Genomic DNA, 26,310 nt, shown 5'->3' with positions numbered 1-26,310 from the left:
GGCAAGGTGACTAACTGTAAAGTCATTCCTGGTGAAAGCCTGACAGCCCAACATCGACTTCTTGTCATGGACTATGTCGTTACCCCGAAAAAGAAAGTGGCCGAGAAACGTAAGCCTCGCATCAGGTGGTGGTTGCTGAATGGAACGATGCAGACCAGCTTTCGGGCAGAGGTTGAGAGTCAAAATCTGTCGACTAATACCGAAACTGCTCAGGAAGTTTGGAATCGAGCCCAGTCAGCAATTATCACAGCAGGTAAACGAGTTCTAGGCCTTTCTAAGGGAGGACGGGTCATTGACAGGGAGACATGGTGGTGGAATGACGAAGTGCAGGAGGTGATTCGTGAAAAGAAGACTGCCTTTAAGAAGTGGCAGCAATCAAACTCTCCTGAAGACAGACTAGAGTACATAACAGCGAAACGTGCCAGTAAAAGGGCTGTTGCCAGAGCCCGCAGTGATAGGTTATCACCATTATATGATACACTTGAAACTGCGGAGGGGCAGAAGCTCATTTACAAATTGGCACGAGCTCGGGATAAGGCGACGCAAGATATCGCAAAATGTCTTAGCGTCAGAGATTCCCAAGGCACGTTGCTGTGTAATCATGCCTCTGTGAAGGAGAGATGGAGATGCTACTTCAAGGAGTTGCTAAATACTCAGCACCCGTGCAGTCTTCCAACCGAAATACCTCCTAATCTTGGACTTATTGCCCCGATAACACCTGACGAAACTCGGAATTGTCTTCGACGCATGAAGAATCGGAAAGCGGTGGGACCTGACGATATTCCGATCGAAGCGTGGAAATCATTGGGCTCTCTTGGTGTGCACATACTGACGGACCTTTTTAACCGCGTCTTGAACACTGGGACTATGCCACATCAGTGGCGTTATAGTTACATTACCCCTATATACAAAGGCAGGGGCAGTGTTCAAGATTGTGGTAGTTATAGGGGCGTTAAGATCATGAGTCACACCATGAAGCTCTTTGAGCGTATGATTGACCTCAGGCTCCGCCGAGAGTGTACTGTCTCGGAATGTCAATATGGATTTCAGCCAGGATCGGGCACCTTGGACGCCATTTTTGCCATCAGAACTCTGATGGAGGCATACAGGGAAAAAAGGAGAGCTCTGCATGTCGCATTCCTAGATCTGCAGAAGGCCTTTGACTGCGTGCCTCGTCAATGTATCTGGTGGGCATTGCGATTCAAAGGGATCCCTGAGGCCTATATTGACATCATCAGAGACATGTACCGCGATTCCGTTTCAATGGTTAGGACTGCTGTTGGCGATACAAAACCCTTTCCGATCTCAGTAGGGGTTCACCAAGGCTCGGCTCTTAGCCCCTTCTTGTTCAATGTAGTGCTGGACACTGTCTCGGCTAACATCCAGGACCAGCCTCCATGGCTGATGATGTATGCCGATGACATAGCGCTCATTGATGAGAGCAGGTTGACGCTAGAGCGAAGAGTGAACCTCTGGAAGGGTACGCTTGAGAACGGTGGTCTTAAACTAAATGTGACGAAGACCGAGTACATGGCTTGCGGAAGCCCGGCCTCTTGCACTATCCATATAGGACCTGAACCAGCCGTTAAATCGGAAAAGTTCAGGTACCTTGGATCTATTCTGCATGAGTCCGGAGGCATCGATCACGATGTCCAAGCCCGGATCAGCGCTGCTTGGGCGAAATGGCGTGAGGTCACAGGTGTGGTCTGCGACCGCAGAATACCTACCAAGCTCAAGGGACTAATATACAAGAGCATAATCCGACCGGTTCTCTTATATGGAAGCGAATGTTGGCCAACACTGTCCAGGCACACTCAGGAGCTTCACGTCACGGAGATGAAGATGCTGAGGTGGATGTGTGGCGTAACGCGGGCTGACCGTATACGTAACACATTTATCCGAGGTAGTCTTGGAGTCCGTGACGTAGCGGATAAGCTTCAAGAGAGTCGCCTGAGATGGTATGGCCACGTTGCACGCCGGCCTGAGAACTACGTCGGAAAAATTTGCCTTGATATGACGGTCCCTGGAGCAAGACCCCCAGGACGCCCAAGAAAGCGATGGCTGGACACCGTGAAGCAGGATATGAGAGCCAATGGACTTACCACCGCGGATGCTAAAGACCGTGCAAAGTGGAGGAGTTTGAGCAGGAAGGCAGACCCTGGCTAATGCTGGGATAATTGCCAGGAAGAAGAAGGAGACTTTCAGAATATTACGTCTCGGAGGTTACCTCAATTAAGCTGCCGTGTCTTCACTGGAGTTTGTAAATTAAATGTTTTGCGGGTTTAACAACCATAAAGTATTTATTTTACAAAGTCGGTACATCATATCGCGAAAAAAATCCATACAATGATTTAATGACCGGTTCGAGTTAGTGCACTATAGCCTCATTGGAAAAGCACCTGAAATGGGATATTCTGAAGTTTACAGATGTGACTTGGTGGTTTCCATGAAATTTTCATTCTACTTTTTTAATTTCATTAAAAAAACCTATTTCTCTGCAATATGTGACGTAATTGACGATGTTCACTATCACTTACGGCTCTAGAAATGGATACTTTTTCATCCGATTCAATCACATGAAGGCACTCCGACAAATTAGTTACTTCTACGGCTGTTAGTTGAATTTTTTTTTTCATTTCCAAGTTCAGTCGTTATTTGGCATAGCGCCAAATTTCCACGACCGATGCAGATACGTACTATTCATAACAATAATTGTTGTAATTTTTGTAATAAACTCATTATCTGATTTAAAATATTTCATATTTTATGCCTTTTTTTAAAGTTTTTCATGCTTTTTAAATTTTTTATTTATAAATTCAGCTCATTCTTCTTGAATACAATAATCTTACAATAAACTCTGGTTTTCAATATTTTTTTGCACTACGTACAAGAAAAATATATTAAAAATTCAACGAACATCGTCTGAATTCCGCCGCTGTTTGGGTAAAATATCATATAAGTGATGTTGCTGACTCCGCGGATCAAACCTGCCGTGTGAACAAATATATTCTTGATACCACACAAGCAATGTGACGGTATTGCTATCCTAACATCGAGGCAATCATGTTGTCTTAGGTGTAGGTTATAATTTTAAAAGTTATATATAGCTCGTTAATTATGTTTAAATAAGTGTCGTAGTTTACCTGGAATGTGGTTTACCATTCAATAAAAATATAGTTTTATCTAATTTTCACGAAAAAAAAAAACATAAAAAGTATTCTATACTATGCATTAATTTAAGTGGAGGTGATATAAAATCCAAGTATCAGTATGTCGATAATGACGTATAGATTCATTCGTTACTTTTAGCGGTTACTCGTAATCGGATCGTAGCACACACTCGTGTATGTGAGTATCACTTTAAACTTGATGAAGATGCGATCTTGCGTGTAATGGGTTTACATTCAGATTCATTCACTAGTTCATTAAGCATTACAGCGTCGAAGTCGTTGAGGTCACACAGAAAACGATTTTCAAATAGAAGCTTTTAGTGTACTAGGATCATAACAATAGCACCTTCATTACTAAGTCTAAAAACCCTTTTTCCTTATAAGGCGTTAAAATGGTAACTAAACATGAATTTCTGAATGATTTTTTTCACAAAAAATAATAAAGGTAATTCCTAGTTGCGTGCTTTGACCATTTTTTTTATTAAATTTTCTCTTAGTTTTATTGTGTGTTCTCAGTTTCCAGGTAGTATACATTAAACCTGGGCAATCGATTTTATACGTATATTTTAAACCATACAATAAATTAAAGCTTTTTAATACACATATATCCAAAGATACTTATTTATTTAATTTAATAAATACATAATAATATAACAGAAAAAAAACTTATTAAAATATTACGGCCTCCGATTGTTCCCGATGATATTTATATTCTCAGTGAGACCTTTCAATAGTATAAAAAATAAAAATAAAAGAAAGATCGGGCTTGATGCCTTAATGTCTGACTCGGGTTGGCTGGGTTTGTTTTATTGGGTGGAATAAAATATATAATATTAAATACCGAACAGTGGTGGGATAACTACAAGCCCAGCCGGGAAGAGAGGCTGGGTTGGAAGAGACTACAACAAGCCTTGGGGTTTAAATAGCTCCAAAAAAGTGCTGGTGCAGAAGGCAAGGGGAAACCATTGCAACTATCTTCCCATGGAAGTCATCTTGTATACGGATCATTGCTAGGTGATGACCACGATGAGTCTGCACAGACTCTTGTGATGATGATGATGATGATGAACATTAAACAACTCGAGAAAAAAAGTGCTTTATTTTTAATGATAATAGAAGGTATTTCGTCATCATTTACTTAAAATATTTTATATATTATTTCAGATAGTGTAAATTGTTACAGCTTTTACAGAATTAAATCAAATATGTACGTAAGGTGATATGCGAATAAAACGTCTTATAAAAATAATTTGGTCTAAAGTAAAACAACATGAACATTAAGGAATAGTGTTGGTCAATTTAAAATAATTAATAACGTAATTGAAATCCCAGTATTATACTCTATAGAATCTGTTCTATATAATATATTCATATATATATTAGATATAGTAGTATAGACCTGTAGATTGTACTTATAATATAATAAGTATTTATGACTTTCTTCATGCCATGAAATTCAAATCGCGATTTGAAAGCCGTAAGCCACGTTAACGTCAAACAACTTTTAACGTAAAAAGTTCTTCCACTCTCAGGCCGGATATGAAGTCATTTTTCAGTCACGTGAAAATTTTTACTTTTCATCGGCTTTATAAGCTTTCAAAGCCAATTTCGGGTCTCAAAGAGTTATCTTGATATTATATAATGTTAAAAATGTTTATGTGTATTGAAAGGACTATCTACCACCATTTTATATTGAACCATCTTTTAAGGACTTTTTAGTTTAATATAATAAGGTAAAAGTCATTGCATTTTATTAACAATGTTTAAAAGTGTCGTGCATTATAAATGCTTGCTTAAGGGAACACTCTCTCCCCACACACCGACCAGTGATGCGGACTATGTTTATTATAATGATGCAACTAATAGCTTTATAACCGGCTCTGGGTCTGTCTATCCCAGTAATTAAGTTAATCTGGGATAGGAGCTTAATTCTGAGAAATAGAGCAGGCTTTGTGAAAATATGAAATCGACTATGATTGTAGGATTTCTTTAAGGTGGTTGAAGTTTTTTCATTAAAAAAAATTCATATAGTAATAATATTTCATTTTGTTTATCTTATCATTATCACCTAGACTTGTATCTTATATAAAAAGGATTTTTGTCAGAAATCTCTACTACGAGATAAGTTATCTAATGTGGACATCATTTGTTAAAATATTTTAATTTTATTTTATATATAATAAGTATATAATACTGTCACAATAAAAAAGTTAACCAATTGGTACAAATTAGAAAAAAAACTACCTGCTCTGAATTCATGCAAAAATCTCAAGAAATTTTAAAAAATGAGTAACACAAAAGTTTCCATGACAGCGGCCGACCTTAAAGTCAGTCAAACTTTACAATTTACACAAGAAGGTTTTATGCAGCAATGTGTCAAAATGATGACCTTTTAGTATAAGACAGCAGAAGTACGAAAGTCACATTAAACGTGCAAACAGGAAGTTACTCTTATCTTGTAAGGTGTATTTGTTATTTTCAAAAGAAAAATATTAATTTTATTTTTTTGTGATGTCTTAGTACTTATGGGTAACTGTTATCTATTAACAGATAGTGAATTATATACCTACGTTACGTTGCATATATAGGGTTTTCCATTAAGGGCGCTTGATCTTTGAAATGCAAAAAAAAATACATGTAGGAAAGATATTTGCGAAATTTTTTTTTTATTTGGAAGGTCTATCGACCCCATTATGTATGGAATATGACATCATTCAAATGACCGCCACGGCTTCGGTTGGTGGCGCGCACACGAAAGGTCCAATTTTCGATGACTCTGGCGCACAAATCGGGCTGTATTTGATCGATGGCGTGGCGTATGTTGACTTTGAGGGCATCGGTGGTTTGCGGCTTGTTGGCATAGACCTGCGACTTAAGAAAACCCCACAAGAAAAAGTCCAGCGGGGTCAAATCGCACGATCTCGGTGGCCAGTTCACGTCGCCTCCGCGCGAGATGACCATGTCCAGAAATTGCTCGTGCAGAACTTCCATCGTAGCGTGTACTGTGTGGCACGTAGCGCCGTCCTGTTGAAACCACATGTTGTCCAGATCCATATTCTCGATTTCAGGCCAAAAGAAGTTGGTTATCATCGACCGGTATCGCTCACCATTGACGGTGACGGCCACACCATTATCGTTTTCGAAAAAATACGGACCAATCACGCCTCCGGCCCAAAATCCGCACCAAACAGTCACTTTCTGCGGGTGCATTGCCACTTGGTGAACCTCGTGTGGATTGGTCTCGTCCCAAATACGGCAATTTTGCTTGTTGACATAGCCATTCATCCAAAAATGCGCCTCGTCGCTGAAGATGATTTTTTTGCCAATATCGGCGTCAACTTCCAACTGCTCTAATGCCCAGTCAGCGAACACACGGCGCTGTCTATGGTCATTAACCTTGAGCTCTTGGGTCAGCTGGATCTTGTACGGGTGCAGGCTCAAGTCACAACGCAAAATTCGCCAAGTTGTCGTCTGCGAAAGGCCGAGTTCCTGTGCGCGACGCGGAATTGACTGCCGCGGGTTTTCGAGGACACTGTCGCGCACAGCGGCGATATTCTCGGCAGATCTCGCGTTACGTTGACGCACGGGAACCGGCTGATTGTTAACTGACCCGGTTGACTCGAATTTGTCCACCAATCGACGGATAGTCGACTCGGCAGGACGATCATCGCGACCGTAAAACGGGCGAAGTGCGCGGAACGTTGCTCGAACTGAAGACCCATTTTCATAAAACAATTTTATGATTTGCACGTGCTGCTCGACACTGTAACCTGCCATGGTGGTTTGGGAGGACGGAATGAATATAACACACTGCATTTGACAGCTGTCACTCAAACAACATGGCCGCAATCAGCTGTCAAAGTTCAAGCGTCCCTATTGGAAAACCCCATAGTTACTTTCGAAGATTGCGGTTTTTGATTTTTGAATTTTAGGAAAACCCTGTTCTAACACGACGATCGGTACTAATAAGAAGTTTTATTTATGGATATTTTATGAACTAGGTTTTTTTCGGCGAAAGTCATCATTTCATCTCGTCTGCTCGTAATCGTGGCTGCTGTAAAGGCGTAAAGATTTAGCAAAATGTAAATATAAAACTATAAAAATCACCAAGGCAGCCCTAGTAGGTTCGTTTCAAATTATATTAGGTAGAGAGAGGTTCTAGGACGAGGGAGGTGAACGTTTAACGCGCTTTAGATAGGGGCCCCTTAAACCTACATCTGGGTCGCAAGTCCCACCCACTGTTAAAGCTCTTCTCTCTACAACGCGATGGACCGGGCACCAGCACAATGAATACATGTAATACTGAGAAATATCGTCTCTTGATTTTTAAATTAAAAAAATTGTCAATTTACTAGAGCACGAATATGGGCTGGCTCGACCGGGGAAATACCACTCTCTCACAGAAGATCGACGTGAAGTAGTCTTTAATGCCTGTTTTTTGTCCGATGAGTGAGAGAGCCGGATGCCTTTTCCCCGTTCCCACCTTTTCCTGCCATTTCCTAATTCCCACCCCTCCCTTTTCCTCAACAATCAAGGCTGGCAACGCATCCGCAACATGTATGATGCGGATGTTCATAGGCGACGGTCTTTTCTGCCCATGAGATTTACATGATTTACGATGGCACAAGATATACATATATATCCTAAGATAGGTCCGAAGAAACCACCAAGACAAAAAATATATATATATATAATTTCCATTTTTTTTCTTAGACGAGAAGACAACATGTGCAAAACATTTATATATAAAAATAAGTAAAAGTAATAAGTTTTTCTCTAATACTTTAAAAAAAATATTTCAGTCCAGCCCAACAAATAAAAAAATAATAATAATTTACTCATACCACTTATAAAGACAAACTGTAACAAGTTTATCCGGAGATTTATATGTCATCAAATATCCCTTGTGCGTCTTGTTGATACGTCTCACTGCTAAACACTTGAGGAGGTGGCTAGCATTATTAGGACGCGGGTTATACTTAAACATTTCTTTTTATTGATACAAAATATATTATTATGAAAATCATTTTAAATATTTTCCGTTACACATTATATTAGTATTTTGGTTTCAATATTAGTTTTGTACATAAGGAAATTATAGACAAACATTTGTAAAAAAAAGAGCAGTGGGTTTAATATATAAATTTTCTAAAACAGCAGTTTTTATAAAAATCTTAATAAAATTAACATTATTAAAGTTTAATGTTGTCAAAGTTGTATAAGGTTATGGTTTAGGTTTTAGAAGAAAGTATATTCTCAAATTAAAGCCTTTAAAAAAAAAATCAAACTAACTAATAAAATTGAACGCCGTACTCTTTAACATATTATTACTTTAAAAAAAAACATGATAAACTTCATATCAAATACACAACATTTTATTCTCATAAAAATCTACAATTTTCTTTTAAATGTACCTAAAATTATTTATAGTATAGTGATATCATCTTCGCGGCTAATTTAAGAATTGCTGAAACAATAAAACTATTTTAAATTGTTATCTAGTAACTAACTGGCTAAACTTATTATCATTGAGACGCCGGTTAATCCACTTAGTCGTCTGCGAGCTCGTGAAAAAATACTGCAACATCAAATGCATTTAAATTATATTGATTAAAATTATTGTCCGTAACATACTATTAATAAAATAAATTTTATTTATAAAGTTACTATCGACATATGTATATTTAATTATATATAATACGTATGTATTTAATTATATATAATATGTATGTATTTAATTATATATAATATGTATGTGTGTGATATGTTTTTTTATCCTAATAATAAAATTTTATACTATGGTTATATTGTCCTAATGTTATGCGCTCGAGGGTCAGGTTATATGTAATACGGCTAGATGGAATCTCTTCTGGTTTAACGGACTAAGTAATGACAGGTAACCCTCGCCCAAGAACCCTACAAAGAGACTGATAATTATCTAAAAATAACTATAACAAGACTTTATAATTGATGCGCCTTTGAGTAATTGGAATGTCCATTCAGAGATCTTAAGTGAGAAGTTGAAAACAATTATTTAATTCTGGCTTAATGCCAACTAATAAAATATTTTCATCTAAGAGTGTATACTCGCAAGCAAAACTGGAAATTTTAAAAGCTGGATAAAATTGTTGGGAACTTTTCCAGACGTTAATATCGATAAGCCTAATGAGTTGTAACTTTTTTTTTATTTGTACAATTCCGCCACGTTCTTAGTGAGAGGAGAAATAACATATTATAATACACAGTGTATATATATATAAATATAATTTTATATCTAACTAAGATATGATGAATGATGCTCTACCAAATAAATATTTAATTGAATATTGTTAAATAACAATTTAAATCGGAGTCTAATACAATAAAATTGGAAACAAATTATTTATTACTAATTATTATCTTTTGAAACTAATTTATAGATCTTATTCGGTTCGCTACCGACAACCACTCGTTATTATTATGAGAATATAAACTCAAACCAATGTATTATTCGTTCAAGTCTCACTCGTAGTATGTTTCTGATAGTATTGTAAAGGCTTTTATTGTGTGCACACATTCTATATTTGACAGCGATGTAATATGAAAACGTGAGAGTATTATTAAATGAATTTAGGCCTTGTGTTCATATTTGTGATAATGGATGACAGAATAATATTAGTCATAATAAGTTTGTGTTGTGTTTTGACTCTATTTGGATATACACACTCTTTAATAATTATTGTCTTTGATTTTACTTTGAGAGAACTAAGATATAATTATAGATAAATCGGAAGATCTCTGTGGGCGGTATCTATCAAACAAATCACAAGTGCCTTAAAATATTGTTCGTAAGCCATTTTAATTTTGATTTACTTTTCTTTTTTCAATAAAATAATTTCAATGCACGGGGTCAATTTTATTACCATAAAGTGATATTATTAAAATAATACTTTTTAAATAATTTCTTATAACAAATCATTGAACTAAATAATTTTGTATGTACACTGTAGGTACACATTATATTTTTTCAATAATTTAGGACACCCAGAAAAGGCTAATTATATTTCAGAGAAATTAATTAAGATAAATAAACTTATAAATGTGATAGTGTAGTACTAGATTAATGGTTTGAAAAGCCTTGTTAAGAACATAAAATAAAGTTATAAGTTTAATTTGTCTAGAAGGTAAATATATTTTATTAACATAGTCTGTAATAGCGGTAGTATATTATAATAGTTGCATATTACAAGCTATCACAGCACAAACATTAAGTTGGCATTAAAAATCCCGAACATTGAAATTAAACCAGCGGAAGGCGACAGATGTTTCGGACAAATAATATTTGCGAGCCGGTCTTAATTAATATTTTAATATACAAGTAACAGAAACGTTTATGTATGTACATTCGTTTATGCGTCACATTGAGTTACAACTTTATTAGATTTGTGGAAACGTTATAAGAACAATACTATAAAAATATCTCTGACAGATAACCGAACAATGATAGGAAATAATGTTCATATTTAAAATAAGAAGTTATAAAAACGTTTGAAACATGTATATATTGTACATATTACATATACATGTAAAGTTAGTTATTAATAGAGCTGCATTTTACTCGTCAGTAATAGTATAATTTGGTGAACAGTCAAATAACTCGTAATTTTATTTTATCGTAAGACCACAATGAACAAGTAAAAACAAAACGCTATTTGCATATTACTCTAAAGTTGTAAAAAAACTGCGTAATTAATAAAGACATAGTAATTATTTTCGCGGTATTGTTACACGTTATCCCATTGTTGAGTAGTGCTACCAAAATGAAACCAATTTTCATTATATGAAAAACATCGTGCCAGCAACTGAGATTTGTCTTATAAAATGTCGAGATTCCTTTCGAAAAGTTTTCAAAGAAATGGGTGTTCTTAGGGTTGAAAAGAAAAGTATATTCTACGGACAGATTTTTACCCAAACGACCCGGCTATGGGAAATGGAAAATAAATTCAAGATTTTCAAGAATTTTATTTGGACCAGGATGGTTTCAATTCTACTGCGAATAACTCACACAACACTACATAGAACATTAAAGTGAGATATAAATATAAATATTGAATATATGTTAGTCTTTTTATACACTTTAGATATAATAATAATTAAGCAAATAGATAGAGTCGTAATAAACCAAAAAGGTAGTAAATTTATGGTTAAAATGTCCCCTATCAAGTTAATATCACTTCATATGTTTATTTTATCAATGTTCACGCACCAACAGACAATACGGACTCTAAAGAGAAAGAAAAGACGGGAGATCAGGAAATTACTAAGGGACCTTCAAACGAGCCACCTAAAGATTTCTAACAATCACTAGTGGATAGTCAGTTTTTCTAATTGAAGTAAAAATAAACATAATGCATATTCTTGATCTAGTCTTCTGAACAGCCAAAAGCACGAATGGCACTTGAATCTTGCTAAAAATAAAAAATATAGATAACTTACAGACACTTCAATGGAGTTAAAGCTAAAAATTAATCGAAAGAACATTGTTTCTTTCTTTGAGAATAAAAAACAAAACGATATTTGGAGTCCAGTTAATTAATTCTAAATATATAACAATAGTATATAAAGAGTAGATTAAGTCGTAATCTCTCATCCCCTAGTACATTTTTAAAACTAACGTATATATATTCGTAAAAGCGGCTACGCAAATCCTCTTAACAACCTTTTACAAAAGCTCTGAAACTATTTAAAACGTAACGTGAAGCTAGATTTATATATATGTGTATGCATTTCAGAACAAACTGATTATTTAAAATAAAAGTTGTGGATTCAAGAAGCGTTACAATGATTATATTTCGCTTTTTTCAGTTTGACGACGTGTAAAGAAAAACGAAAGGATGAAACTAGGCTCTTTGAAGTAATTGAAATGAATCACTACAAACGAAAGTACGAGAATTTCTGCTCGTTAGCTGTTTAGATAAAATTTCGTTGTTTTAAGAGTTAAAAAAAAATCTAAATTGGATAGGCAGCATACCTACAGCCAATTCTTTGTATTCATAAATTTTAATTTTATCACAGTAATATATAAAAAATGGATTTCAGGAATGAAAGTGATTAGATTAAAATGATATAGTTTCACTTATATCTTAAACTAAAACCATTTTAAATATTTATATATTTAAAAATATTTTCCTACTTGTATTACTTTTTTGTTATATGTTATGTTACGCGATAATATATAAAAAAAAAACAATCTCATTATCTGATATAACGGGAGAGAAATTAATAAAACGAAAATAAACGATGGCTGAAGAGGAAGAAAAATAAGAAACGTGCTTTAAATATATAAAAATGAAATCGGATTGTGAAGGGTCTATTGAAGGTTGTCAAGGCTTATAAAATGAACAAACCCTTTGGATCAAATCCAAAGTATGGGTCGGTCTTCGCTTGAATTTTTTTAATGGTTTTCCTATTTTATTGCTAGACCATATCGTTATAATATTAAAAAAATACGAGTCAGAAATTCTTGGAAGACGAATAATTTTTGTTATTTTAAATAACATTATGGTTCCCTTGAAAAATATATAACGCGACGGTCGTGTTTTATACAAAGAATTAGAAAAATCTTTTGTTGAAACAGAAAAAAAAATCTTAAAGAAATTTCGTCCTCACAAAAGGTCGTCCGTCTTAAAGAGTTAATAATTAAGTCATCGCGATGGCATCTTCATTAAAATGAGAGTGTTGATTGTTGTTTACTTTATTTTTAATTATGCTCTTATATACATCATGTATTTACTGTTGCAGTTGTATGAGAAAATACATTCAGATTTTTGTTACATGGACATTATCAATCCACTCAAAATAAACACTTTTCGCCTGGGTCTGTCCTACCAAAGAAATAATCAGAATGTTTATCTAACTTTAAATGACCGTCATAGCTTGTTTACATTTAATTTATAGGAATATATTTTTTCAAAAGCCAAGTTATTTTTAATCTTCAAAGTAAATTGTTGCATTTCTCATTCTAACCAATTGAATGAAGACGTATTCTTCAAGCAAGTCTGGGCTAGTATTCTTTTGCTTCTTTCAAATATTTCTTTCTTTGAACTTCAACGTTAACAGACATTCAAGGAGAAATTCTTTGCTGGCACAGTTTTAAAGTAAGAAAATAGGACAATATACGTATCATATTAGATGCTATTTATGTAATTATTACTTGTACTACATAAAATTTTATTTTTTGAAAATTTCCATTGTTATTTTACTTATGAATATATCAATGAGTTTTTGTTAATGGGTTTCAAAACTTGAACATATAGAAAATTATCGTTGGAAGTAAGTCAGAAGTTAACAAAGATGACGGGCCGAAACTTTACCAGTTAGCAAAGTGTTTTCCAAGGAACTCTTATAATATTGTCTCATAACATAATTCACATATTACGTAATTTTTGTTCTCAAACTTTGTTTACTTAAACAAATATTACTAAAATTAGTTAATTGAATATTAGATTTTTGTCTAACCTTGTTTCACATGGTATAAGTTATTAACTAACTTTGTATGTGTTTGTATGCAAGGACATTAATATATATTTTAAACATTAAAAGTGCACTATTGCCAACGAAGACACTTATTACATACAAAACTTTACAATATTAAAACCACGATATGAGAGATGCTTGAATGTTACAATAAAAATGTCTGGTAATTCTGTATTATGTTTATATATAAATACCAATAAATAGTCTCTTTGTAGTTTGGAAATAGATTTGAATAGTACAGTAGAAGGATTATAGGGATTACAGAGACATATAACAGATTAGGTTAACCCCAGTAAATAAATTTTTAATTAAAATAAATGATAATGGTAACAATATATTATTTGAGACATTTGAGTTTTTTTTTTTGTTCGAGTATTAATCGTTTTCAAATGACTATGATTCAGAAATCAGAATAAACCTGACATACAATATATAACTTACAGAAGAAGTTATTTATGCAAAACATACATTTAAACAACTGCTGTTGAATTTATTCAAAGTTAATTTTATTAACTTTACCAAAGCATCCAGCTACAACTATTACATTTACCGTTTTTATCTTTCTCAGCGGATTTACATTTTCAAAGGTATCTGTGTTTTAACAAAAGAAAAAATGCAGTTGAAAGAAGACGTAGTTTTGAGTTAACTGAAACGAACTTGTTTTATCCAGTTAGTAATTAAGACATCTTCACAGTGTTTCTATTCAGGTAAATTCTTTTTTCAAAAACGTTGACGTTACGGAATTTAATAATGAGTAAGAAAGGCATATTTGAATTGGTTTTAACAAGTATTTTAAATCATCAATTTTATATTATAATATGATACTTGTTTTTACTACAGCGTTAAGATGTGCTAATTGTAACTTGACTTAAATGTTTATAACAGGAACCTGTTCATGTAGATCTTATTTCTGAACACATATAATTCTTTGATCTTTTAATAATATCCGGAAATTTTATTTCCATTGGACCAATATTAAATTTTAAAACTTTTCTGAAATTATAATTCTAAATTAAAAAATATAATAGAAAAGGCATATTTTATAATTGACATAAAATGTGGAGCCTCATTTATATAGAGTTATGTCACTGTGAAGTAGGTCTAATAAGCATGCGGTCGAAGGTGCACGGGACTCTAAGAATCTCTTCTAAGGCGATGAACGCGAAGGCTGGCGGCATTAGCGGATATATTTTGTTTGACTCTTTAATGGGACCAGTGGAAAGAGATAAAAAGTTTTACACATAAAGTCAAAGGAACCGTAATGTTTATATAAAGCATATCTTGCTAGTCACATCAGTTTTTTCCTTTTAGAAAAGTTATCCTTTGAAAATACTGTAAGGTTTAACTTATTGCATATTTATATACAGAAAATATATTTATAATTATCAAAGTATTCGTTATATAAAGTAAAATTAAAATATATTTAAACAGATATTTTACTTATATATTTATAGATGTCTGTAACATTACTAAATTGTATAACACTTCAATGTCTTATTTAAGAGGAATGATAAAATATTTCTACGATTTTCCTTATGTATAAAACTTTCGTTTTGAATAAAAGCAATCTCTCAATTTTCCATTAGCAGGTCTCAGGTTGACATAAATTATTTCAGCCCTTTTGCATTTCTTTCCTTTCACGTGAAAGGTTTGTGGTCCTGTATAATTTGGGATCTCACTCCTTCAATTTCCGAGAAAACGTAATATACGGTTTTGGATCAAGGTCAAGATAGAGTGACCGACGGATTTGTTGCGTTTTTATTGCAAACATTGATTTAGATATTTTTATGATAACCTTAATAAGCTCTATTAACAAATTACTGTCAAAGTCGAAGTTAAGTCAGAATTAATGTAACCATCTCAAAAGGAGCATATACTTATACCTTTATACAGTAATTGAGTCAATTTTTGTTTTATAAACGAGATAAAAATTTGTTAATTTTTTCTATTTAATATTTTAAGGCAAGCAAGTTATATTTTTGATATTTCATAAAGATTCCATTTAATATTGAATGTGGTCAAACAATCTTAAAAAAGAAATAACGGTATACGGATTTCCGAAGTAATATCATGTTGGAAATGTATTTTACATATGCCACTAAACGTACATGGAATATAAGTATAGCTTAATAAGTATTTTAGATATTTTAAGGAGGGTTATAATATTTTAAATATTCTTTAAACACTGAAGTAATGAAGGTTTTTCCATCCTTAGAATAAACTTATTATAGTATAATAAATATTAACGGCAACCCTTTTTAAATTCTGTCATCCTTACCTGATAGCCATGTGCCATTAAACGGCTTAAAGTGCTCTGTCATTATATCGGCGAGTGTCGGTCTTCTGCCCCTGCCCCGGCCATCATCACCAGCCGGAGTCAGCAGCGCTATGCTGAACACGATCAGCCCCAACACCGCTGCTATAACCAGCAATGCGATCAGTATACCGCGCCAGTTCCGTTGCGTTGGTGTTGCTGCAGCTAGTTCCTAGAAAAAAAAAATAAAGGCAAATTGAAAATATATATTTAAAACGCTTCCTATAGATAACGTCGTTATGTTTTTCGTATTACATTACAACAATTTAAAAAAAATATAAACGAATTATCGTTAACGTTGGTATTAACGAAAAATGAATCCGGAAAAACTTTTTTTAATTTAATGTGTGTTCACGAAACTGAGATAAAAATAAATATATGTTTGAATAGGTTATGATTTATTATATAGAGTTCAAAACCTCATGATTAAATTCGCAAAGGATTATTACAATATATTTCCTTAAAATCTATTCTTGTATGAAGTAGACTATTTCATAGAAAATCGCTCCCTTTTTGTTCACAACTAAAATTATTTGCTATATACATTGACTTAACTCTGACTACATATGAAACATCTGATATTTAATAAATTTTTATATATATTATTAAATAAAATTAGTTGTAGAGCAGATTTTATGAGAAAATATATTTTATATGTTACGGGTAATGCTAGAAGGTGGAGCTAACCTTGGTTTACCCGGGTTGACTTAGGTGTAATTGCAAAATAAATGTGCTGCAAATAAGTGTTTAGGCAAAGCTGCAGGAAATTTTGCAATTCAAAATGTCACAGCAGTTTATCTTGCTCAAATAAATAATTTCAATTTCAATACAAATTACCGCTAGTAGTTTTTGCTATACAAGCTATTAAGTTCATGCTCTTCAAGCGATTACGTTCGCCTTTGTATGTTTTTCAAGTAAAATACGTTTAAAATACCTTTGGATTTCCATTTCACTAATTAATTAGACAAATTCTTAACATTACCCAGCCAGAGTTGGGTAGACCCCGAATTAAAATTTATTTTATTTATTAATCGGACTTTACCCAAGAGCTTGTAATACTAAGTCAACCCGGGTAAACCTAGGTTCACTCCCCCTTTTAGAATTATCCGTATGTTGTATATCATTAATAAGACGCTAGAAATTAACAGGATTATACATCAAATAGAAGTGACATTGAAACTGTAGATTAATTTCATAAAGTAACCTCACACATTATAATGTCTGTTATTAATTGAATTTTCTTATGAAAATTAAAGCGGATTATTTATCCAATCTGGAATTTCATTGAAGACAAAGATATAAGTAAGAAGATGCATATCAAGCACACGTGTGGCGAAACAGCTTGTGAATTAATTCTGTTTTGTGAATTAATACTATTTTTCAGTTTTTTAAACTAAACTACAAAGTCATAGAAAAGTTTTTTTTTACAAGAGAAATATTCTTTTGGTAAAATTTCTTTGAAATGCTTTAAAAAAAGGAAGTATGACAAAAGTTATCAGTTATTTTTAGAATTCGGAATATATTATATTATTTTACGTTTGAATGGTACCAAAGTTAATATTGAATAAAACCTTGTGAGCCGACGTTAGAAAATAATGAGCTCTGAAAAGGTTGAGGGGAAGGTGAAGTTTGAAAATTCTGAAGTTTGTTTTTGTATTATTGAAGTTTATTAAAGAATTGTATATATCGTTTGTAGTGGATGGAATTATAATCTAACTGCTTTTTATATATGCTTTAATAAGTTAGTAAGAGTTTCTTTTAAAATTAAGTTTTTTTGGTTCATAGAAACAAGAACCTTGCAACTTAACAATATTACAAATTCCTTATACTATATATTTAAGTGTCTATTTAATATTTTTCACTAAGTAGTATATTTATAAGGATTTTGACAAAATATTTTAATAGATAATAAGTAATATATATGACTTGATTGTTAATATTGCGGAGTAGGAACAAAGGTCAGAAAATAGTATGTTTTATTTTGTCCAATTTGTCCAACGTAAAGGTAACTTCCTAATAACTTGTATATACATCTAATATATAAGAGTAATATGTTCATTTATATACATATATGTGGTTAATAAAAGATGGCAAAACTTTGATATATTTTTTAGAGAAAGTGCTTGTATTCAAACAATATAATATTTAATTCACGCACTTATTAGTTCAACTAATATAGTGATTATATATAATCTCTCCTACTATAAGGAATGAACACGAGTTCTCCTGTATAGTTTAATTAAGTGTTATCAGTGTGTTTTGTACAAACAGTGTAATTTAGTTAAGAGACGCGAGACCGCTCTATGTAAATGTGTATTAACATACAAAAGACTTTGTAAGTTCCTTAATTATGTTAGCAGTGTTAGCGTTATGTACTTAACTATATTTATTGAGAGAAAGTTCAGTTATTGCGCTGTTCGTTCATCTCTGACACTGATATTAAATAGATTTAGTAAATGAATTCTTAGATTGAAAATTATATTAATATCCCTTGCCTTCTTTTCTTTCAATTTTATTGTGAACGAAATAGTTTTTATTTTTAATGTACGTTTCTAGTCAAATTTCCATTATGTAAATGTATATTGGTTGTTGTAATTACTGGCAAATAGCAGTTAATTGTTTTATATTCGAATCTTAAGTATATTTTCAACTAATAAGTATAAACCTGTTTTTTTTGTAATCTATAACAAGTATATATCGCTTCAATAATAGTACTTACTGAGACAACGCGATGTGAATCCTACTTTGAATGATTTCGTATCACTAACATCGCTTCAGTATAAAACAAGAAAAACAAATGTCATCTTTCCAATACAGTACAGTTTCCTAGAATTTTTCATTGTTTGGCATCACAAAAATAAGTACAAGATTATAAACAGTTAAATCGAAGTTATTTCTTAGTTTTATTATATCCCTTAGAATGTAATATTGAATATTAAAAAAATAATAAATGTGCAGATTATCTTTTATTGAATATCGATGGATGTAATCCACTTTCCATTATCGATGAATTTGTGTTTCAATGCCTTAATGTTATAGCTTTTTTATGGGATTAAATATTCTGAAACATTTTCAGGCACGAGATAAGAGGAAGGCGGAATAGAATTAAGGTAAAAACATCGGTTTGTTTCTTCTATGTAAAAGAATTTCTCTGACGAGAGTTCAGCCGTAATAAATATTGACTTCCTATACATATTAATAGAAAGTTATATTATTTAGATAATAAGAAAGTAATGAGCGGTATGTTATCCAACATATAATGTCTAGTTCTTTTCTTCTTTACAGCATAGTAAAAAATGTGAACATAATGTGTGTGCGTGTGCGTAAGAATATCAGCATTTTTCCAAAGCGATGTAACGCATTTTTGGTTTTAATCCTCGCCTCACCGCTTCATTGCTGCCAGTATAAAGGATAGATTATAATTAATACTGTGTGTATCATATAAATTTAATGAAATTCACTTATGTACTGATTTTAACTTAAATATTTAAAATACACTTACACTATGTGATTTTTATAAATAAAGTGGTGTATAGAAATGGTATAACATGGAGAGGCAGACTATAATAATGAGATTAGTAAGGAAGGCAGTTGTTTGTGTTGTGTGTGTGTATTAAGTTCCATAGTATTATGAACGTACATATGGAAGAGTCGCTTATTATATCAAAATATGTCGGCGCCCTTGGGGAAAGTAGTAAATTATCTGAGGCCTTGGAGTCGAGTGGCTCCGAGAGAACGGCCATTTTGTTTGACCAAATGGACTTTTTATATGTGTGTGTTGAACCCTCGAGAATGATTTGTATGATATAATTAAACTTGGACTTTTTGCTGGTCAAAGGAAGAGTGCGATTAATTCATAGTACTATTTAGAAAAGCAAAAATTTTTCTTGAGGTTGTATTATTTTCATCTCTAATCATTATTTTAGATAATAATTTAGTAAACCAATAGTACTCAATACCTTACAATTGTATCAATGCTTGACTTTTAAAATTAAAATGAAATATTTTTGGGGTTATATGTATTTATTTCATTGAAAACATTAAATATGAATAATTTAAATATAACACAACAGTCGACACAACTAAGATATTTCAGAACAATTTTTTTTATTTGCATTTTTACTCTGTTTCAGGTTACTAAATATTCAAAGAAAATAATTTTGGAATTTTTAAACTGAATTCGGTTTATGTTTTAAAAATATTTGCTCTCATTGAAAGATGAAATGGAATTTTTAATTGAACTGTTAAAAGAATTCTTGAAATAAGAGAAATGATGAAACATTTTGAACTAAACGTTACGTTTCCAAAACGGAAAACTTTTATTTTTATTGTTTATATAAGAATTTGTATATTTAACAGAAATATGGCTTTATTGTAATTATATGTCTTTTTGAGTTTTTATTTAAATTTTTGCTCTTCATTTGAGATATAAAAAGAAATAACTTAGCTTTTTAATTTCGTATGTATACCATGTCTGTTTTTGTAAAGCAAATAATTTGATTATTTTTATTTTATGATTTTACAACTAATATTTTTATAAATCCTACAAAATATAAAACATCTTGATGTAGCTTTACACTAAATATTATACAAACTGATTTGAACCGTTTCAGATTCTTTGAGTAATCAATAAAACAATTTCATTCTAATATATTTTTTAACTAAAATGAGCAGGCATATAAAACCTAAAGCTCTTAAATCTACGCAGCAGTCATAGGATAACGTATAAGGATGAAATTTTACGAATTCCAGGCAGCGGTCGGTATTCTGGTTATAAGTAAGATTTTTAATATTTAAATATAGAAAAGGTTTCCATCAGCAATAACCTCTAGTTAATAAGTTTACTGTTAACTTAATAACATTTTTTATACTTTTACAAATTGATATTTTTGGATCTTCTTGTTCGTTTTGTCAATACTAAAACATAATTTCAATATATATCTATTAATTGAATAATAGAAGAGAGTAGTGGAAACCTTCATATTTACCATTTAGTGATGAATCGCTTCTTGGAATTTTCTTTTGCGTCAAATCTTTGGATCTCAAAAGAACTATTCATTATCTGATAATGGGACGGAGACTAATAGCCGACATTTAGGAAGACAAATAATCACGAGACAAGAACTTAATGGATAAAACAATACCGTGTTGTATTCAGACCGTCCCTTTATATTTATCTCATCTCTGTTTGGGAATGACATAAAGTTATCCTAAAAATCATTTGTAGATTTGGAGTATTTGAAGCGGTAGCGATTATACCTATTTGTAGTACACTATTTTAATTTAAATTGGTATGTATTTAAAATCTAAAAACAATATATTGTGCTATGAAAAATAAATGTATAAATTAATTGTTAAAAAACTGAACGCATGTATATACATAAAAGCGTAAAAGCAATTTTAGATAACTTCCAAGTTTTGCATTTCCGATGTAAAATTTCTGTTGCTTCAAAATAAAGCAATACAAAAATGTCTTTTTAAGAAGCATAATAATTAAAAGAGATTTATTGCCAGATGCTTCTGCAAGTTTTTATAACAGTCTATAAAATTTATTTGGAAAATAAAATGAATTTTCATTTCTCTTGGTTTGATCGTAATTTCAACTTAGAGGGTTTCATTTAAGTGAATACTCGCGAAAATCTTAGATCTCATTATTAAAAAGTACGAATCTTAGTAAAGAAGAGTAGAGTAAAGTTGTCTGTACAAGAAGACTAATTTATGTAATGAAATTATTATTATACATGTTGCTTATCTACAATTTAAGGTCGAAAATAATATAGCATGCACAAAACTTAAACCAGTACAAAATCGAATCTGTTGTTATTCACAGTTTTGTGTGTCCACTAGCGATTTAAATAAAATAAATAAATTGCTGTTTTTATTCTCAATTGGTCTGGTATTTGGAAATATTTTCAATAATGTGAATAATATGTTTAAGAGTCGTGGTGGCCTGGAGGTTGAAGGCCCGCCTCTCACACGTGAAGGCGCCGGTTCGAAACCTGGCAAGTACCAATGTGATCTTTTCATATGTATTTTCGAAGTATTTAGACAACATCGTGAGGAAACCTGGTTTTATATTCAAATTATAAAATTGAAATCGCCAACCCGTCTTGAGCAAGCGTGGTGATTAATGCTCTAACCTTCTCCATGTGAGAAGAGGGCTTTGCTCAGCAGTAGGCTCCGATAGGTTGATGATGATGATGTTTAACAGAATAAAACTGAAAATGAATATTTCTCTGAGATATAATTTAAAGGTACCATAAAATAACATGACTTGAATTATCCGTCATAAAGTCCTGAAAAGAATGAAAAGCATTAAATTCCTAACTGGAATGAGTTCGTCATTATAAGTGCTTTATAGTTTTATGATGTTACCGGTCGTAATTTTATATTATTATTGACTTTATCTTAAATTATAGAGAAACAAAAGGCAATTAGAATTCGCGTCCAACCTCTCAACTAAACAGCAGTTTGGTAAGATTTTTTTTCTGTATATGTATGGAGAGCTGATCTAATATCACTCGGAGGAATTGTCGCTTTCTTGCTTTAAACACTAATCAACGTCAGACGTTCCCTCTCCTCAACGATGTAAGTGTGATTCAGCACTTTTAACTTTTAACTCGACCGAGTTACGCCATTTTAGCCGAGTAAAATAAATTTAGCTCGACGCAGAGCTTGAATAGAGTTTGAAATTTTTATAATAAATAAAATTTTCTTTTAAGATTGATGATATGTTTCTCAGAATCATTACTTTAATGGACGTCTTCTATTAAATGAATTAAAAAATATATGTTATAAATTATAATGAAATATAAGAAACAATCTATTTTTACATGAATACAAAAAGTTATGACAAGCTACATAAAAATAGCGTAGAAAAAGGAAAATTCTCAATAATTCAAAATAAAATAGGCGTGAAACACAGTACTACTAGAAATATATAATGTTTTCAACAACTAATTAATTTGTCCTTTTTGTAAGTACCGACATTAGTTTTCATATTTCACTTTATGGGTAAAAATAATAATATACATATATATATATATATATATATATATATATATATATTTACATATCTTCCTTGTATTGAAGGAAATTCAAATTTATTTAAAAGTTTATTTGGAACATAGGAAAACAAATGAGCAAAACTAACAAAGGCACAGATAATCTTCAAATTATAGCTTTCTTGTGTATCTACAGCCAGGCGAGACGGAGTAAAGATTGGAGTAAAATAATTAGTGTTATCGAACAGCTTTTCTCACTAATGAGCAACTCTCGATGAAAAAAGAGTCCTACGTTTTGTGCAAGGATATAAATTCTATTTAGCACTCTGACAATAATGTTTTAATAAATAAATCGTTCGTAATGAGATCGAAATCCGAATACTAAAATATATATTACAAACCAGCAAAAGCAAAACTAGAGTTGATTACAAAAACATGTTTTTGATCTCCAAAAAAGCATTAATTAATAAAAAAATCAAAGTTGTACGTACTGAATGAATATGATATGTTGTGTATTCATTTTATATTTTATTATTTGTTATTATTACTGCTTGCTAAGTAATGACGTCGTTAAAGTAAGTTTAATTTGCAATAGTAATTTTCTTTAAACATTACTTGATTTTGAATGTTTGATAAATATATTAAAATAAAATCAAGTAATTAAATTAAACACTTCTGAAAAACGAGATGAAAGTATGTTTCAGAGAGTTCAATAGCCTTACCAATAACCGAATGATTTTGTATGATCTAGACTCGTTGTTAGAAGACGAAGAAACCTACTGCTTCTGATTCGAATTGAATTGTTCACAATTTCTATGAAGATCTCAAAATACTGTGACGACATTTTTGGAATACGATGAAATCCATAAAGCCTTTGCACTTAGTAACGTTAGCTTAAAGGATGATCGAAGCTTACGAAAACAGAGGTTCCGAGGCCATTAAGAGATCCGAATCTCTGCGGGCTTGTTATTCATTAATGAGACCTTTCTTGAGTGATGTCAATATTTGATACGTTAATGCTTTGTTAAAAGTTACTTCAGAAAGATTTTCATATCATCTACTCAGGAAATATTTCTAGCTTGTGAAAACAGGTTTTTGAAAATTTCGCATGCGCTTTATCTGTGTAAAATAATACAAATTTAGAATAGTTGTGTCGAAATATCTAAATGAACCGGAATTGAAACGGCACTTGTCTTTTAGTTCCTGTTTATACTGAGTGTGTGTCTGAATGAGTCTGTGTATATAAGTGTCTATGTTTTGACGATAAAAACTTACTATGTCCATGCGTCTGAGGTATTTAATATGTTCTTTACTCTATGAAACGTAGAGTCTAAAAATTATGAAGGCAAAGATAAGTCGTGCTTGATGCTTAACTTCCAATAAATCTTGACAGGGATGTAAGTAATAATAATAATAGTCTTCTTTATTGTACACCCTCACATCAACAACTAACTACAATTATTATAGTTATAAACGTACAATACTTGCGGCGTTCGCTCTAGAGAAATCTCTTACAGATTATTTATCTATATATATATATATATATATATATATATATATTTCAGAGAACCAACAAGAAAGAGTAATATATGTAAGGTATTTGATGGACCTCATAAAAAAAAAGATACAATTAACATATACATTAAACAAAGAACATATAATGGCTTAAAAGTATATAACATATACGTATAATATAGAAGTTTCATTTACCATACAAGTATGTATTTATAATCAACTTATACCTTGTAGAAGCCACTTCAATTTATGAAGAAAAATTAGATTTCTGTTCAAATAAAAATAAAGAAAAAAATAGAAAAGGTTTTGTAAAAGTTGGCACTCACTTGGCTAATGATATAAATAATGAAATTTCCAAGCCAAGTACAATACTAAAGACTAACGAGCGATAACTCGACTGACCAACGGGATTTTTTTTATATCATTATCTACGAAGTGGCTGTTTATTTAACAAAAGTTTTGTTATTATTTATTTGGGAATAAATTTCAGATAAACTATTGGTTTCTTTCAAATGTATTTTTAATTCGACATGACAGTTTTTGTTAAAGACGTAGGATTTCCGTAGAAACTAAGTAAATGATATGAAATTTTTTTTGGTATTTTAAAATTTTCTGAAATTTTACTCTTACAAATGAATTATCAATTTTGACTTATGGGAACTTCACATGCCTGGAATTTTAATGTTGCAAGTAAACTTGGTTGTTTTAATCTGTAAATAGAAACCTATACATCAATATTTGTTTACATTGGTAGTAATAATTTTATCAAAAAACTTTGTACAAAAAAAAACTTAGATTTTTCTAGTAACCAAATTTTAAGGGGTAATAAAAAATGTTATATAACTTTTACAAACAAATCAAATTCAAGTTTTGCCACGAAACCTATTTTCAAAAGAAAATAAACAACTCGATTCAATGAGAAAAAGTATAAATACAATTTTTTAAATCACAATAGCCATTTTCATAAAAATGTCCATGAACAAAAAAATTTAATCAACTAAGTCATTATTAAAAATTGACAGCTATAAATCATATTTTGCACTCGTATATTCGTCACATTTATCACTGTTTATGAAAAGCGATAAATGGTTTCTACGTTTTCTTTGGATCTATGAGAGAGCAGTTTCATTGTCTGATAATGGACGAGAAGAGGACTTCAAGGGAGCTACGCAAAGACAATACAAACAGGAAACTGAGAGATAATGCTCTCTTGTATCGAACTTATCTCCGTAAATAATTGTCTAAGTTATTACCAGTACATTAGAGTTAGATATACCAGTATGTGGTTTATTTTATTATTATAGAAAATTTTACAACAAAAAACCAGCATTATTATAAAAGGTTTTTAGAAGCAAAGTAAACTTACAAAGAAAAGAGTTACATAATTACATATATGTTACAAACCACAAAAAACGGTGAATAAAAATAAAGGTGTACGTCTCTTGTATCTTTATATACATATATATTCAACTCATTAAATATCTATATATTTAAAAAGTCTAGCTCGAGCCAACAGTCTATATCCAAAAGCTTGACAATCTAAGATTGTTCATGAGGACCTTGGAGATTTAACGAAATTATATAATAGTTTGGAAGTAGAAAAGCTTAGCATCTAATACAGCTATCGTATTTAAGACCACTTATTTATTTTCATTTAGTGAAGAGAAATCGTAGTTAGTGTTTGAAATCTTTTATTATTGTGCTTCTGTTGAGTACCATTATTACTGACGCAGATACGGATAAAGATCTATTATTATACAGTGTCCAATCTCGTCTAACTTTAGTTCCAAAA

The 26,310-nt window shown here is 31.7% G+C and overlaps 1 protein-coding gene across 3 annotated transcripts in view; it reads right to left on the bottom strand.

Moving 5' to 3' along the window:
• LOC116775096 (inactive dipeptidyl peptidase 10) overlaps positions 1-26,310 on the bottom strand; it is a 489,500-nt gene that overhangs the window by 37,956 nt on the left and 425,234 nt on the right. For all 3 annotated transcript variants that reach the window (XM_061524606.1, XM_061524607.1, XM_061524605.1), the window contains one exon: positions 15,964-16,171. In XM_061524606.1, coding sequence (XP_061380590.1) covers positions 15,964-16,171 — 208 coding nt within the window. The remainder of the gene's footprint in view (positions 1-15,963; positions 16,172-26,310) is intronic.

This window comes from Danaus plexippus, chromosome 25 (genome assembly GCF_018135715.1).
Source record: "Danaus plexippus chromosome 25, MEX_DaPlex, whole genome shotgun sequence".
In the NCBI taxonomy this organism is placed as follows: Eukaryota; Metazoa; Arthropoda; class Insecta; order Lepidoptera; family Nymphalidae; genus Danaus; species Danaus plexippus.
Note: the sequence above shows the minus strand (reverse complement) of the source record. Positions and strands in the feature narration are given on the sequence as shown.